The sequence below is a fragment of the Anolis sagrei genome, chromosome 2 (genome assembly GCF_037176765.1).
Source record: "Anolis sagrei isolate rAnoSag1 chromosome 2, rAnoSag1.mat, whole genome shotgun sequence".
Taxonomy (NCBI): Eukaryota; Metazoa; Chordata; class Lepidosauria; order Squamata; family Dactyloidae; genus Anolis; species Anolis sagrei.
Window position 1 is genome coordinate 116,165,657 of NC_090022.1, and position 18,421 is coordinate 116,184,077.

Below are 18,421 nucleotides of genomic sequence, written 5' to 3' on the forward strand. Positions count from 1 at the left end.
CACTGCCTCACCCTTTTTGTGCCTTTCGCTTGCCGCCTTTCCTCCTCTCCTGCCTGGATGGATTCCACTCAACCCTGGATTCCATCAGCTGCTGCTTTTGAGCAACCTTCCCACCAGCACAGAGGCAGCCTGCACGTCACAGCACAGTTCTTACCAGGTTTGTAACTTTCATTTTTCTCAGTCTGACATCTCAGGAATATCCCATGACTATCCTCAGTCTTGTCCTGTAACTTGACAAAGGGAGCTTCTAAGCCAGGGAGCTGTGGATTTAGTAATATAGTACAACACCCTTGTCTACAGGGGATATGTTTCACAACTTACCATTGAAACAGGAAACTGAATAATAGTAAACTCTCTTGAAATGAAATATTTCTACTGGAAGTTACTACAGAGTTGTACTGGAGAAAGTCTCAGAGAAGTACCATATTGCATTGCATAAAAGTTGCACACACCCGCATTTTAGGGGGAAAAGGCTATTATGTGATGGCGACTATTACATGGTGAAAAAAGTCCCATTGAGGGGCTTCTTTAAACACATAACAGTAGTCCTTGTGAGAGCACAGCCACATGGGTGGATGATGCTTCACCTGCCTGCATGGCTGCACCTTCAAAGGGGACAGCTGCATGGACAGGGGAAACCTCACCTGCCCACGCAGCTGCTCCCTTGTCAAAAGGAAAAGAGGGCAGGCAGGGAGGGGAGTCCCTTTTGCCACTGCGGGACTCAACTCACCCAGGTGAATGAACTAAGGGTGCGACTATTATGCAGGAAATGTCTGGTATTGCCTTTCTCATAAGGAAGGTGCGACTATTATGCAACTACAAGTATTATCCTATGAAATACCATGTCCCCTCTAGGAATTTATTAGATCTTCTATGGTGACTGTATGCTAACTTCTGGCAGAAGCGTATCATACAATCACTTGGAAAATCTAGAAATTTCATAGAAATGACGCATTTTGTTGGGTAGAGTCAGGGAAACTGTGGGTAGAAGTCCTGTGCTATGAGGTTGTGCAGGATCTTAAGTTCTGGTTGCTAAAATGCATATTTTCAGGATTATTTCTCCTAAATGCATATGTTCTATTCATTTGTTTTGTTTCCTAGTAACAGTGGTATTCCACCTTTCTGGCAGTGAGCTCAAAGCAACACCCACAGCCATCCTCTTCCTCACTTTATTTTTACAACAAACATGTCAAACAGTTTGGCTGAGAGAGTATGTCATTAGGCCAAGGTCAATGCATTAGTTTTATGGTCCAATGAGGACTAGAACCTGGATCGTTCAAATTCAGTATACCAACTATTACAGGGCACTGGCTATATTCTGGCCTGATGCAGGCATTCATAATAAATGAAGACTTAACATGGGGAGCATGGTAATCAAACTTCTCTGCCCGCTTTCTTTCACAGAGAGCAATGGAACTGGCAACAGAGTGGACAGAGCACACTTTTCTCCCTCCTCTCCATGCTGACCTTGCATACTTACTGCGTGCTTGTATATAGAACTAGTGGGGGGGGGGGGAGGCTTTCATGTGCTTTGTAAACGATCTCTTAAATTAGTCATTTCCCCCTGTCCACATGCTCCTTTTACACCATCACAGAAGCAACTCCAGCAATCAGTTGCTTTGGAATTTACATTGTTGCCTCAGACATGTCAACTGTTTGTCTTACTAGCTGATGAAAAGTGAGAGAAAGACTGTACTTTGAATTTGAATGCCACAAATCATGGATCAAAAGAAGTAAAACTGTTATTACTCTATCATTTTTTTTTTAAAACCCAGCAATATATCAGAAATCATTTGTGGAAAATTGCTGTTTTGTACAGTAGTCACAAAACCGTGGGTCTGGCAACCCAATGTTTTAATGTCTTGGTTATCTATCCATTTCATTTTCTAAGATACTGCATTCCCCTTCTCTTTAATACCCCCCCCCCCCCCCCAAAGTCATTCAGCTATTCCATTGCCACTGCACAGACTCAGACCTGACTGGGATTGAGGTTTCCTTCTCTTCCACCTCTCCATTTTCCGGAGGGTCCTGATAACCTTTTCTAGTTGCATAAGGATCCAGAGTCCTGACATTGAGGTGGTGATTACGTTAAATTCCGAGGCTTGAAAGTGCAAGACTGCCCCCTCGTGGCATATATTGGAACAATTGTTTCTGAGATATACACAGAATTGATGGCCCTGGGAACTGTGTTTTAAAGGTATAATAGCTAGCATGCTGGACATGGAATATGCATTGTTGTTTCATGTAAAGCATTTTATCTCCACGGGGCTTGCAATTGTAGAGCACAAGGTGGATTGTGGTTAAAAATCAGCTTTCCTTCTCCCATGTATACTGTGAAATTTCTAGATATGTGAAAATTACAAGTATCTTTTGCTATATGTTTGGGGAAGGTGTAGCATACCAATTTGAAGGGACAATGCTCTCCTCCCATAGCTACAACTTTGTTGTAAGCTAAAAGTAAGGAGTTAACTGAGAATCTGTAGCAGAGCCATCAAGTGCCAGGCAGTTTCTAAATCAAGTCAAGAGGGGGCTCCTTGCAAATAAATATTTATAAGCAAGTGCAACATTATAAATGGCATGTCATAACTCCTGCCGAGCACACTTTAATTTGTCTGTCAAATATGCCTGAAACACTCTACTCTAGGAACCTAGGATGTGTGAAACATTTCACAAGCCTGGAAGACAAATATATTACTAATGCTAAGTAAAATGTTCTCTAAGGGTGCTGTGGTGAAACGCTGTCCAAAAGAACTGGAAGAGACCACAAGGACCATATAGTCCAAATCCCTGCCATGCAGGAATGTCCTCTGGCAGAAGGTAGTGGACTCTCATTTATTAGATGTTGCTAAAGACTCTTCTTTGTTGGATGGCTATCTTTCAGGAGTATTCCTGGCTCGTAGATGGTTGGCGAAAGTGAGTGATACCTCTAATGGTTATGTAGAAGCAGGAATTTCATCAGGTGTTGCTTGTAACCTGGTTGTATGATGAACAACACTTGCTGCAATTCTCTTTTTCACAGAACCATATAGGGCACATCCAGATGGCCCCTTTAATGCAGGAGTTCCTGCAATTAAAAGAGGGCTGTCCAGATAACATCCCTGAGAAACATGAATTAATTCACCACAAACCAGAAAAAGCCCTGGTTTGTGGAGAATTAATTTGTTAGTGTGTTTATTCCATGCCTTCTTTTTTTTAAAAAAAAATATTGTAACTTGCTTGCTTATTTACTTTACTTTTATCCTGTCTTTCTCCTCATAGGGACTCACAGTGCTAACAATAACATGATACAACACAATAGAATTTAAAAACAATTCCACCCACAACATCCCCAGCAGCCTGCCCCTCATCTTCCCCCAAATGTCTAAAGACAGAGATTATGTTTTCACCTGACTGCAAAAGGCAAATAGTGCCCAGCCACAAGGAAGGCCTGTTTTGTCTGTTAGAATAATTCAACAGAAAAATAGTGGCTCTTTTTTCCAATGATCCAGAACTTATAGGATATTTAAACTGACAGCCATCAGAGTAAACAATGGCGGGCACTGCAGTCAGTCTGAAAGTGTGACCTCCTTTTTAAAATATGTCAACGTGCTAAAGGTTTACAGATGTAGGCACACCACACAGATTCTCCTACTATCTCTGGAATTAAAATGACAGTTCTTTGCCATGTCTAAACAGATTCACAGCAATGTAAGGGAACCTCCATGCTTTTTAAATTAGAGGCATCCGCCTTGTGAAGGAAACTACTGTATATGTAAAGGTTGACCTCATGTACAAGTCAAGGGTACATTTTGGGGACAGAATTATAGATTTTGATATAACTCTTGGATAAGTTAAGGCAGAGAGGGAAAATCATGAATGTTCCCTCTGGCAGCCAGCCGCTCCTAACTGTCACCACAGCCATTCACAGGCATTCAGAAACCCATAAGCAGTGCAAGACAGAGAGAGTAGAGGAGGTCGGTGCTTCTTTTAGGTTCTTCCAAGGTGGATGGCTCCTTTTAAAAAAAAGAGTTAAGGCACAGTACTCACATTGACGCATGGATAAGTTGATCCAAGTTTTGGGGGCTGATCTTTTGACTGAAATTTGTAGTCATAAGTATATAACATACTAAATTTCTTCTTTTAAAAAATGGGTAGTTTGTGGCAGATCTTAAGGTCACATGGGACTGCCAAAGTTGAGGAAACTCTGGGTGGATCTACACTGTAGATGTAACACAGTTTGGCACTACTTTAACTGCCTGGCTCAATGTTAAGGCCTTTAGTTGTCTCTGCCAAAGAGTGCTGGCATCTCACCAAACTACAACTCACACAATTCCATAACATTGAGCCATGACAGTTAAAGTGATATCAAACTGCATTTATTCTACAACGTAGATTAATCTTGTGTCATGCAAAATCAAAGATAACATTAAATACAGCACCCCCTCCCTTTAACCCAGTGATTTTCAACTTATAGGTCCCCAGGTGTTTTGGCCTAAAACTCCCAGAAATCCCAGCCAGTTTACCAACTGTTAGGATTTCTGGGAGTTGAAGGCCTAAACATCTGGGGACCCACAGGTTGAGAACCACTGATTTAAGCTATTCAATATTTTCCCTAATATACCCGGACTTCTTCAGAGAGATGTGACTTAGTAAACAGACTTAGAAATAAAACTTGTGCACCTTCCAATGTCCAATTGTAAAACAAAGCATCCTATAATCAGAAAATATAAGTAGGGGAATGTATATCTTTATCATTACTGGGGTGAGGGATACCTCTGTAAAAATGTGACACACATACATCTAGTGTGTGTCTCTCTCAAATAATTTCAAGGTAAATTCACACTGGTTTCATGGCAGTTCTCATTCTATGATTTTATGAGACTCTCCAGTTTTTACATGTGAGTGTGTTAGGTCACAATAGAAAGACAAATAACCTGTTTATTACTATTGCTCATTATATAGGAGGATAAAATTCGGCATGGTAATATGTCCCACAATGAGTCTGCACATATGCAAACATATTCTTCTTAAAGCCTCCTTCTCCGAGAAGGAGCTATGTTTTAACCTTCAACTGCCCAGAAAAGTTAGTAGCCATACTGCTCTTTCTGTCTTGAACCCTTGGACAGAGTTGTGTCCCACTAACTGTGTTACAGGCTCTTGAAAGAGCACATAGCACCCATTGGATTGTAGAGGGAGTTGTTATTTTTTGGTCAGCATAGAGCTCTTTTTTTCTTCTGAAACTACTAAGATAATTATTTACAAATTCAGAATTAAGACTATATTTTTGTACATTTTGGACTCTTTTGGGAGTTCTATAACACACAAATCTACCAAATAATCAACTTAATGCTTAATTTTCAGAATTGGGTCCATTTAGCATTCTTGAATATTTTCCATAGTACAGTATTGTTTTAGAGACTGGAAATACAGGTTCCTCTAGTAAGACGTAATGGGAAAATGCAGGCAAACCAGGAGGGCTTGGAGACCTGGGAAAGGTAGCTTAGAGAAATGCTTGAATAAATCATAACTCTATGGGCTATTTATCTGTGTTTGCATGCACCATTACTTTCTGGCTCATGGACAGGGCGCAGCTGCATACCCAAGAAAGAAATCCAATCAGGAGAGGCAATTCTTCAGCAAAAGCCTACATTAGTTATAATAGGATTCCCTGATGCCAGGACTTGGACCTTCTTCTCTAGTCCTCTGGTTGAGGAGGAGGAATCACAGGGCAAAAGCACTACCTCAAAAATGTTGTGCCTATGCTATGTCCTCATTTATTAGACTTTGGGGTTTGTTTTATTTGTATGGGATGCTCTATGCAGTTGTGGTTGATATGACATGTATTATGCTTACTGATGTTATTAGAAACTATCACTTGTATCATTACTCTTTGAACATCAGCAAAGTGGACAATAAGCAATGTTCTTCCTGTGGCAAGAGAGTATTAAAAAATGATGGTATTTTTCAATTGGGGATTTAGTCTATCCAAAATTCACATGTGGCTATTTGGCACAGAAAATAGCATTTTCTCAAAGGAAATGGCATTTTCTGCACAGAAAATAATATTTTTTGCACAGAGTGTGGATTTTTCTATGCAAAAAAATGTTTTTTCCACAGAAAAAAATGTTTGTTGAGAAAATACAAAATAACCACATGCAAATTTATATAGATTAAGTCCCAAATTGTAAAGACCCTTCTATACACATTTCTTGGCACTCCAGAAACATGATTTTCAACCAATTTATGAGTATTTTTAAATACTCGTTTCATCCCAATTGTCTAAGGTGTGGTTCCATGAATAGGATAGAGAGTTTCAGATATTTGCATATACTTACTTATCTTAACTACCAGATGATTTGATTTGTGTGTGATTATGATCATTTAAGGAAAGAGAGGGAGACCTCTCCACCCACCCACCCCCAATTGAATGCATTTACTTGCAGGTAATATGGCAGGGCCACATGCTGGCAGTTGTGGGGGAGCATTCTCCCTTTCTCGCTCTTTTTCCTGTCATCTGCTCTCTGTCTCCCTCTTCTTTCCCATCTGGAGCATGTCAAAGAAGGGACAAGTTCTATTTGCAAAAGGTCTGGAATAATTGATTGCAGAGAAACTTTGCAATTAGGCATTTCAGTTAATGACAGCTGTTTTCCCAATGTTTATGTTACTAGAGTCATTGATGGAACATGGGAAGAGCCTTGAAAGCACAATTGTAGAAAAGAAATAGTCCAGGTAGGCCTGCCCTCATCTGTCCTAAATAGCCTAAAGGCACCAGATCTCGTCTTATCCTAGAAGCTAAGCAGGGTTACTACTTGGCTGGGAGACCCTTAAGGAATACCAGGCACCATGGGCTGTTTCCAAGGAAGGAACTGGCAAAATTACCTCTGTATATTCCTCATACCTGAAAACCTGATGAAATTCATGGAGTCACCATGTGTCAACAGGTGACTTGAGGGCACATGCCCATACACACAGGCATGCCCTCAGAGTGCAACATAGAATCAAAAATTCCCTGACTTCCTTTAAGGATGCATACAATTTCCTGTATGGAGAAAGAAAATATTTGTTCTCTGTCACATTGGTCTTCAGGAGTTTCTGTAGTTAGGGTATTGGCATAACGGAAGCTGAGGAACAGTTTTCTGGAGCAGAGTGAGATCAATGTAAGCCTCCACCCAAACAGGAAATAGCATGAGTGGCCTCGAGTGTGTCTGGAGGTTGGAAAAGGCATTCCCTGAATTGCCCAGCCAGCATGGATTCAGAGAAATCTATATAATCCAGAATCAACATTGCAAATTTTAGCCGGGTCACCCTCCCTTAGGAATGTTAGGTGAGAACATTAGGAAAGTGGAATTTCCCTACAGAAAAACTTCCATTTATTGGAGTACAGGACGGACATAAATGTGATAAAAATAATAATAATGCAGATTAGATGAAGTCAAATATACTACTTGCTCATTCATAAAACTTCTACAGATTTTTAAATTAATAATTGTGTAATTCTGAGAAAGTTAAAGCAGTACATCAATACTTTGCATATAATCTATTTACACACGTTAATTTTTGCCTAGATGCCAAAAATAAAACTCACACATACTTATTGTGAGTTTATTGTTTATTGAGAGCAGCAGGCATGTAGCCGGGGGGGGGGGGGGCTTGAGGGGCTTCAGCCCCCTCCCCCGAAATTCTCAGGGTGGTCCGTGAAAAGGCCTTACTGGTACATTATTTAAACTGTTATGTTTATTCATATCATGATCTGATCACCATACTCAATATATCCCATATGCATGGGGATATTGGGATAATGATACAAAAGGTTTGCATGGGTAGATCCTCAGCCCCCCTCCTTTGAAGCAAACTCAGCCCCCCCCCCCACCCGAATCAAACTCGGCACCCCCCAAATCAAAATCCTGGCTATGGGTCTGGAGAGCAGGATATTAGTAAATGAACACATATAGAAAATGGTTCCTGGTTAGATAAGTCAGCAACACCTTTGACAAGTCACTAGCTCCCTTTTAGTGCAGATCGCAGGACTGATAAATCTGTCTAAAATGGAAGGAAACATTAAAAAACCACTATTGATAAAAAATAAGTTTCCAGGGAGCAGTAAATGTGTTTGGTTGATTCTGAATCTTTTTAAAAGAAGTTTAAAAGGCACCCTTTAGTACTTTATGACTGTCTGGAACTGAATCTTGTTTCTTGTAGTGCTGTGACTGTTTTCATATTCATTTCATGTTTATTACATTACAAACATTTTATCCTTCTTTTCTTGGAAATGCAAAATGGATAAAAAATGCAACAAAGAGTCCCATGAAGACTGTTGTTAAAGACTGTGTCTCCAACTATTGTCTCAGCCAGGATCCAGTTTCTTGTAGAGTATAACCTATATTCCTCTTTTGAATCTCAGAATCTGATATGATGGCGTTTTCACTCAAGGAAGCTTCTACCTGATCAATTAGGTGGGAGATGGAGAAGAAGAGAGACTTCATTTTGCTCAAAGATACTGCAGGTGCAAGGGCTATTTTAGTAGGCGGAGAATACCTTAGGAGCTTTATTCTGTGATTAGCATGATTTTGCACAAAGGAAAGATTAGTAACACAGATTAGTTAAAGAGATTATTTAGGTAGGGTGATCGTTTCTTGCTCTGCAAATGAATGAAGAATTCTTGGCAGTTCCAAAAACAAATATACACACAAACATTGTGCTACTTATTTACTGGATTTATTTTCAGATTAGCAGACACTGGAATGAAATTTGAGAGTTTATCTGGAATCCAATTTACAGTAATTTTGTTTTTGTAGATTTTGTTATGCTGTTTGCGCTATTTTAAATTGTAATTTGCTGTTGTCTTTACTTTTAATCTGTATGTTTCTTGAGCTTGGCCCATGTAAGCCACCCTGAGTCCCCTTGGGGAGATGGAGGCGGGGTAGAAAAATAAAGTTCTTCTTCTTCTTTGTTTGATTAGCATCCTGTATATCACCAAAGTATATTTAAGTATCTTTAGAGACCAAGAATTAAAACTGTGGGTGGTTCCGGGAGGAAGAGGTAAGTTGATGCCGTTATTGCCTTCATGTTGATTTCAAGTTACAGCAACGCTAAGAGGACCCTATCATGGGCTTTCCTTGACAAGATTTGATGAGAGGGGAGTTGCATTTACATTCCCCAGAAGCTGAGATAGTGTGACTTGATCATTTTCACTTTGGGACCTTCCACACAACCCTATATCCCAGAATATCAAGGCAGAAAATCCCACAATATCTGCTTTGAACTGGGTTATCTGAGAACTGGGTTATTTGAAAATGTGGGATTTTCTGCCTTGGTATTTTGGGATATAGGGCTGTGTGGAAGGGCCCTTAGTGGATTTCCATGGCCGAGTGAGAATTCAAACTCTGGTCTCCAGCATCATAATTCAGTACCCAAACCATTACACAGTAGGTTTGTTTCACAGAAATATTTTCATCTGCTGTGGGAATTATTGTTCAAACATTCCACCCCAGGACCAAATTTATGATGCTGAAGTTGAACAAAAGAAAATGAATGTGTGAGGCCGGATCCAGACAGGCCTTTATCCGTGAAGCATCCGCATTAAAGAAAAATGCGGATGTTTCTGGGGGCCTGTCCACACTCACCCCAGAAAGCACGTGCTTACTGGAGTGGGTGCCCAGACGTTCTCTCGGGACTAGCCAGAGAGAACGTGTGGAGGTCCTACCCCTCAAGCCCCCAGAGCCTTTAGAAAAGTAATAAAAATGTAACAGGCCTCCATTAGAAGCCTCGGATGGCGCGTAGAAATGATGCGCCAGGAGAGCGGGAGAGGGGAGTGATTTTCGTCCCTCCTCTTCTTCCCCTCCCCTCCTCCCCCGGCTGTTCTGGTGCATAATTTCAACGTGCTGGGCGAGCTGGTTGAGGCTTCTAATGGAGGATGGGTAAGTATTTATTACTTTTCTAAGAGGTCTGGGAGCTTGGGGGGAGGGGTGGGTATTCCCACAGTTTACCGGGCGTTTTTAGCCTGGTAAATTGTGGGAATGGTGTCTGGAATATAGTCCAGACACCAGAAATAGTGGATTCTCAGCTTCTGAATCTCCAGATGTTTTAGCCTTCAACTCCCAGAAATCCTAACAGCTGGTAAACTGGCTGGGATTTCTGGGAGTTGTGGGCCAAAACACCAGGTTGAGAACCACTGCTGCATGGGGAGCTGGAGCTGACCAAGGGAGTTCAACCTGCTCTCCCTGGATTCAAACCACAGCAGTCTTGCCAGCACAAGGGTTTAACCCATTGTGCCACCTGGGACTCCTTTATTTATTTATTTAGTATCAAAAGCATTGCATAAATGAGTATAAAACCGATAAAAATAGAAGGCGGCTAAGTATCTTTTGACCAAAAACGGGCAACAGCAATGGCAACAATTCTTCCTCTATACAGGAGGCAGGGCATAGTGGACAAGCATACAGACGCTGAGTTGTCTGTTCTGCTCCACAGTCACACAAGGTGGGGGATTCTTTTAGGTAGCGCCATTTTGCCAGGTTGTCTTTTGATCTCCCAACACCACTTCTGAGCCTGTTCCGGGACTTCCAAGTTGCCCATTTTTGGTTTGCCCCTGGAGGAAGACCCTTGTGGGGAGCCATCCAGTTGGGGAGGCTCTTTGTAATTTGGTGAGGCCTCAGCACTCTCTAGCAGAGAAGCTTCATGACCTTGTAAAACTACAACTCTCTTGATTCTCTAGCCTTGAGCCAGGTCAAAAACTGCACTGATTTAACAGAGTAGTTCAGCCTTGGGCAAACTTGACCCTCCAGGTGTTTTGGACTTCCTAACACCAGGAGGGCCCAAGTTTGCCTATTTATTTATTTATGATGTCAGGAGCGAACCAAAACAGTTGTATTGCCTATGCCTGGAGTAGATGATGCCTGTCACAAATCCGAATCAGAAACAAAATGGATAAGAGTTGGCAAGTCAAACGGAAGGCATCCTTGTCTTTCTCTCGATCTGTTTTACTTGTCATGTCAATAGATTGAAATGACACCAAGGAGGAAAGTGTTGAAAGGGCGAGAAAGGGTCCTTGGCGATGGCCTTTCGCTCAAGGTGTGCAGCAGGGGGCGCTTCTCCCCCTCCTCCCCAGCTCTTGCCCCCCAAAAGTTTCCTCGGGGGCTGCGGCGCCCCTTCCCCGCCCCGCCTGGAGAGCAACAGCCGGGGAGAGGAAGGAAAGGGGCGGGCCTGGGGCGGGGAGGGGAAAAGGAGGAGGAGGAGGAGGAGGAGGCGGCAGGGCGCCGCTCTCTTGCAGCGTGGCCGGAGCTCCCCAGCCTCTCCCCGGCAGTTCCTGCTCCCTTCCCCACCATGAACGGCAAGGGAGGCCGGGCCAGCGCCGCCGGGGCAGCCCCGCCCACGCAGAACGGGACCCCCAAGGCGCCCCCCGCCCGGGAAAGGCGCGCCTCCTCCACCTGCAGCAACAGCAGCAGCGGCGGCGGCGCTGCTTTCGACGTCTCCGGCAAGGTGCGAGCCTGCCCCGCCCGGCCTGGCCAGCAGGGGGCGCGCCAGGGGAGGGCGGCTTGGGAGGGACCTCGCGGGGGAGGGGGAGGAGGAGGGAGGGTGGGCTTCTACGGGACAGTGGCCCCGCCCCTCCCAACTCACCCCTCCCAACCCACCACCTAACCCCAACATATACAGCAAGCATGGGCAAATTCCGGCTCTCCCTCCAGGTGTTTTGGACTTCAACTCCCACCATTCCTAACACCATTCCTGGCTGTTAGGAATGGTGGGAGTTGAAGTCCAGAACACCTGGAGGGAGAGCCGGAATTTGCCCATGCCTGGTATATATATTTCTAGAACATGGCCATATAGCCCGAAAAACCTACAACAACCCAAAGTTATTAATAATCCGGAATGATAAACTGTTTAGGATGTACAGCAGTGTGTTTGCGTGTGTATGTATAATTACACATACATACTGAGTAGGTCAAATTCATGAAGAATATTAATATTTTGTAACTTCTTTATATATTTTTTCATTTTTCAATTAGAATGCCATAGCATCATATACTATATAAAAAAAGGTAAGCTGGCCTTGTCCGATGATGCCTCCATGGTCATGTGGCCAGCTTGACTGCAAGGAGCACTGTTACCTTCCTTGCATGTTTTTGAAGTGCTAGGTTGGCAGAAGCTGGGACTAACAGCAGGAGCTCATCCTTCACCTCAGATTCGAACTGCCAACCTTTCAGTCAGCAAGTTCAGCAGCTCAGCGGTTTAACCCGCTGAGCCATCAGGGGGTAACGTCTCTATTTTTGTTGGTTTTTAAATTATAATACCATAGCATCATATGCGATGTATATAGGGAATATAATTATATTGCATATTAAAAATCAAATCTCATAAATGATGCCTAGTATCGTATATAGAGGAACACTATGCAACTTTTGGTTCACTTTTTGGTGTGTGTGTATGTATATATGATATCTTGTATGCATGAGAGTCATACCATCACCCAACAATGTATACAGAAAGTGATTGCATTCTCTTCTCTGTTACCCAAGGAAAGAGTTTCTACTTTTCTACTGCCAAATCTCATGGGCCACCTTTATCACCCCTAAAATTCCTAATCTAGGAGATAGTTAGGGAAACATTTGACTGAAAGATGCTGGTAGGGCTCATGCATTAATGGGAAAGTCTGTCTCCTTTGTTTCAAATGGCATGTGGGTGAGCAGCAGAAAATTGCCTGCACATGCTTAGAGGCACTCTTGTTCAAGCGCTCCAGGTTGATCTGAGGCTTTAAGGCAGGGGTGGGCAAATTTCGGCCCTCCAGGTGTTTTGGACTCCAACTCCCACAATTCCTAACAGCCTACTGGCTGTTAGAATTGTGGGAGTTGACGTCCAAAACACCAGGAGGCCTGAAGTTTGCCCATGTCTGCTTTAAGGTGACTGCCACCCTCCCTAGTTAGGTTTCACTACCATTAAAATAAGCAGCTGGGTGTCCCAACTCCAATTGCTTAGTCCACCATAAACTGTGTCCAGAATTTAGCACTTCTGGATTTAAAGATCAGTATTCCTCTTTTTTTAAAAAGGAAACTGAGTGTTGGGGAGGCACTGACCTAGACTAAAAAAATGAATTGCCAGTTTTGGAAGAGTGGCAACCCTTTTTGGCTGGGAAAATGGTGCAGGGAAGATACAGATACTCTTGTGGTCCATAAATGGCACAGCTCTTTGCCCTGTGAACAATGCTTAGGTCACCAACAACCAAATGGTCCAACCTGGAGTGAGAAATAGCATCAGGAGCCACTTCCCTTGCTGGGTTTCTTCCTTGCTTCTTGCTCAGCCAGAAAGGGTGGCAAAACTCACACCCAGCACTAAATGCCGATCTGTCAGCCTCCAAGGCTGATCTGCCCACTTGACTGTTCTCAGTTTGGGTGCGATGGCCAGAGATGTCTTCTTGAGCAAGTAAAAATGGATCCCCCAGAAAAGGCAACACAGTGTGTTCTTTTTCTCTCTTTCCTCTCTGTGTTGCAAGGGCTGTTCAAACCACAGCAGGAAGAAGAGCTCAAAGTGGGCTTTGTGGGGAGGTTGATCATGAGATCTGTCTCGCAGCAAAGGCAACTGAGAAGGGGGAAGGGCTGAACAAAGCACTGGAGAGAACTTCCTCAAATTCAGATTCAGCTCATGCACCCCTCTTCCGAAAATGGGAAGGGAGGTGAGGAGGAATCACCCCTTTGGGCCCGATACAACCAGCAACAGGGTACTTCAGCTCCTGGACCCAACAATAATGACCAAAAATGGCTCTCTCTTCCGTGGCATCCTCCTGGTCTGAACCAGTTAATCCCAACCTTTGATCCGCCAGGTATTTTGGACTTCAGCTCCCAGAATTCCTGACAGTTGGCCAAGCTGGCTGGGACTCCTGGAAGATGAAAACGCAAAAGTCTGGAAGAACAAATTTTGGGAACCAGGGGTTTTCAAGCTGTGGGTCCCCAGGTGTTTTGACCTACAGCTCCCCAAAATCCCAGTCAGTTTATCAGCTGTTAGGATTTTTGGGAGTTAGAGGACAAAACATCTCGGGACCCACAGATTGAGAATGCCTGGTCTAGGCTATTTGGGTTGGTATTTTTTTTCCAAGGAGGATCTGACAGTTGGTTTATAGCCCCCATAATCTCCCAGTGACCAAGCTGCCTGGGAGGCTTTTGGGAATTCTAGTCTAAAAGGTAACTTTTCCAAGCTATTGAGAGGTGTGTACACAGCTACAGTGATAATTTGACCCAAACATGCAAAAACAGCTTTGGCCAGAGTGCCAATTGCCCAATTGGTACCTGGCTTTGTGATTTCCTGATTATGTTCATCATGATACTAATACTAGTGAATAAGAACTTCCTAGCATTATTCTTTACCTGCAACATAGAGTATTGCCTTTGCAAGACGCTCTCATTAATTGTCACTATGCCTGCCTTGCCTTGGGAGTCAAGCACAGATCTGCTTCCCCACAGTTTAAAAGAGCCTCTCATAGGTTTGTATGTGGAAAAGGCAGTGCTGATTTGTGCGTAGAAGCTGTTCAAGCGCTAGTTCATACAACCACCTGTGATAGTTTTGCTGCCAAAAACTGAAGTATAGCAAAGTAATATTGAGTTATTTCAGTAGCAGAGGGAAATGCTTGCACACAACCCAATTGCTATCTGGCTTTGTGATTTCCTGATTATGTTCATCATGATACTAATACTAGTACTGGACTGAACTGGGCTATGTTTTGTCAAGGTGGGAAAGTACACAGCTGCATCAGTTAATAGTAAAAGAGATTTCCTGGCCATAAAGTAAATAGTTACACAAAAATTATGTTTAACAATCCCCAAAGCATTTTATGTTTAAACAAGTGCTGTAAGTGGGAGCTTTGAAGCAGGCATCCGGTTATACCACTCTCACTCCACATTAGCTGCCATGGCTTCCTCCTATGGAATCCTGGGATTGGCAGTTTCGCAGAGGATTCCTAAGGCCCCGCCCTCAACTGGATTCCATTGGATGTTGCCATGGCAGTTAAAGTGGGACAGTAGCACTTTAAATATGTATTGAGAAAGGGCAACTAGAATGGAGCACTAAATGCATCACACTAGAGAATGAATCCACTTAAAATCTGGTTTCTGCCTCCTGCAGAATTCTAGGGTTTATAGTTTAGGCAGGAGCCTTTAACAACCTCACTAAACTACAAATCCCAGAATTCTGCAGGAGGCAGAAACCAAATTTAAAGTGTATTCATTCTCTAGTGTGATGAAGTGGGGTTTTCCCTGTTGATGGCTTTTCAGTGTTCCTTTCCCCAGTGTGTTTGCCATATGTTTTCATGGACACACATCTTGAACTTCAGGAAGGGATGGGGATTTTGAATAGCAAAGTCAAAGGCAGAGAGTGGTTAAACACCTCTTTCTTTCCCTAGTTCTTCACTGAAATGCTTCCCTTATTCCCATACCTTAGCTGAAGTTTGGGGAAATTGTGTCTGGGTTCCACTACATACTTGTAAGCATGCATTTTAGTGATGTGTCTGTGAAATCATTGTTTCATTGTGGCCGGAATTGCTTGAGTCACAAGAAGTAGAGAGCAATTGTCAACCCTAATGTGGATCCTGAATGCCTTATTAAGAGGTGAGGGCGAGATGAGTAGAGATCATCTCCTCCTCCCAGAATCTCTCCATATAGCTTGCTTGGAGTTTCTGGAATCTGTAGTCCAATATTAATTGCTCCCAAGCTTATGGCATTGTTAGCTGGTCTTCCTATCTCTGTTTAGTGTATATGTCTTAGACGTATGACAACCCAGTCACAGGGTTTTTGAGGCAAGATTTGCTTGAATGAAAAGATTAAACCGTGGATTACACCATTGAGCTGTTAAATTTGCTGACAGAAAGGTCGCAGGTTCGATTCTGGGGAGCGGGGTGAGTTCCTGCTGTTAGCCCCAGCTTCTGCCAATCTAGCAGTTGAAAAAAATACAAATATGAGTACATCAATAGGTACTGCTCCAGCGGGAAGGTAATGATGCTCCATGCAGTCATGTTGGCCACATGACCTTGGAGGTGTCTACAGACAACGCTGGCTATTCAGCTTAGTAATTGAGATGAGCACCAACCCCCAGAGTTGGACACAACTGGAGTTAATGTCAGGGGAAACCCTTTACCTTTACCTTGCTTGAATGGGACTTCCCTTTGCTTTCCTCTGAGACAGACTTATCCATGGTCACCCAGTAGTTTTCCATGAATGAGTTGGGAATTTGAACCCTTGTCACCCACAGTCCGAGTCCACCACTCAAACCACTATCCCACTCTTGTTCTGAGACACTGTCCCTGCTCTCAGATGATGAAGTGCTTGCAGCCTCCATAGCAATGCTCTGGGAGTTTGGCAGAGGGCCCCAGCAGATGCCGGAAAAGCAGATGCCAGCCTTGACACAAGTCTTTCATTCAGGCATTCCTGATTTGTTGTAGAAACAGTAACCCTGCCCAGAGGCCTGTCTCTTTTGCACATCCGCCCCTGTTCTGCTCTTCCAGGAAAGAAGCAGCCCCAGTACAAAAAATGGGAAGGATGTCTTTTCTTTCCCACACTTTTAAAAATACACCCCTTGGGAGTATCAATGTGAGGTGATAAAATAGTGTGCTTCCAGTATTAAATACTGGAGAAATAACTATTGACTCCAGCTGTCGAGGTGCAGTTCAGAAGACCAGGTAGAGATTTCCTGAAGTGATTCCCACTCCAAGTTGTAAAGGGCTCCATTACTCCAGAGATGTCTCTTCTCCCAGTGCTTTCTTTAGGGTTTTTGTTTGTTTGAGTCAGTCTTGTTTGCTTTCAGATCCAGGGTGGAAAAAAACCCTTTTAAAAGACTTGACATTTAAGAGCCGGGTGTTTGTTTATTTTGTGCCAGGGCTACTGATCTACCGGATAGTTTTGTCCCACAGCCACAGACAGGAAGACTGCTCTTATCTGAGAGCAGGCTAGGGGGAATCGCTCTTTATAGTTAGATGAATACTTGTCAATCCACATTTCTCACAGTGATATATTCCAGAGAGTTGCCCTGTTATTCTCTTGCAGCAGAAACCGAAAGGTTCCTAATGGCATCTTAAAGAGGAACAGGTTTCTCAGTACACAAGCCTCTGTAGACTAGGATCTATCTGATTAAAATGGGCCTTAATCCATGGACGGTCCTACCACATATAGTAGTAGGATAAATACTACGACGTGACTATGATGTTGATTCCTGGATACTGTGGTACTGCTTCCCTGAAGTAAATATTGGCCCAGGGGTGCCAACAAAGTTTGTTTGCTTAGAAGGAGGAGCAGATGCTGATTTGCCTGTTTGCTCTCTTATCTTGCAGTCGTGGCGAGGCACTAGCAATAGAGGAAGAGAATCCCAGCTCAAGCAAAGTTTACTCATGGCGCTTATCCCCTGAGTAATGTGCTGCTTTGATGCTATCTCCAAGATACTCAAGTCCATAGTGAAATCTACACACGTGTTTATGGGTGGCAAAGACTTTCCATGGAGAGAAAGGCAGACAGTGCTGAGAAAGAAGGCACAGATTGAAGATCCAAGTTACAGACCATGCATATAGTAATTATGACTTTGGCTCCATTGACTGAAAGAAAGTGCAAGGTTTGTGCTGTGAGTCAAGAGACCAATAAAAGTGTGGCGCATGTAGAGATTGTGTTAGTGAATATGGCCTTGCTTGCTTACTCCTATGGATGTGGTCAGGTGTCTTGTTTTCTGCAGTCCAAAAATTCCTACAATTCATTCAGTTAAAGATAAATAAGGTGGCAGCATAGTTTGACTTGCTTGATTGTATCAGGCACACCCTGGTACAGCTATCTCTACAGGCAGTCCCGAGTTGCAAACATCACACTTAAATCCAATTCCTAGTTATAAACAGAGGTGAGACAACAGGAAGTGAGAAGAAATCTACCTCCAGGAAGGGAAATTCATTACTGAAAGAGTTATCATGGGGAAATTGTGTCTCCACTGAAGCTTTACCCCCAACCCTTCTTTCCTCAACAACCCCAAATTTTCAAAATCCAGTTGTCACTGTGAGGTGGTTTCTGTGAGGTGAAATCTTCTGAATAGGGACACAGATAGCAACCCCCCCCCCCCCCCCCCCGCTCCTGCTATCCAAAACTTTAAAAAATTGCTGGAGTTACACTTTCAAAATGTACCTGTTCCAACTCGCATACACATTCAACAAACCTACAGAATGTATATTGCTTGTAAGCTGTGGACTGCCTGTGTATAGTCCAGATTGAAGATTGTGATTCCCAAGGTAAGGTCATGTTGCCTGTGTAGAAGGAGGTGCAAAATAAGGAGCTCAACAGCATGGACCTTGAATATATTGGGGCAGGGAAAACAAGTATGTTCCAACTGCAAATGTAAGCAATAGGTCACATGGGTCAAACTTAAAGCCTGTAGATCAATTCCAGCTTGCAATGACATTTTATGCTGGACTACAACTCTTGTATTCCTCATT

At 43.2% G+C, this 18,421-nt stretch overlaps 1 protein-coding gene across 6 annotated transcripts in view; it reads left to right on the forward strand.

Moving 5' to 3' along the window:
- Positions 1–18,421, forward strand: part of RAB37 (RAB37, member RAS oncogene family) — a 103,617-nt gene that overhangs the window by 56,431 nt on the left and 28,765 nt on the right. Inside the window, exon 1 of one of the 6 annotated variants that reach the window (XM_060764741.2) lies at positions 11,226–11,457. The exons of 4 other annotated variants lie outside the window; for them this stretch is intronic. In XM_060764741.2, the coding sequence (XP_060620724.2) occupies positions 11,302–11,457 (156 nt within the window). In that variant the 5' untranslated portion in view covers positions 11,226–11,301. Of the gene's footprint in view, positions 1–11,225; positions 11,458–18,421 lie in introns of those variants that run through there. One more of the 6 variants, XM_060764736.2, reaches the window with a different exon arrangement.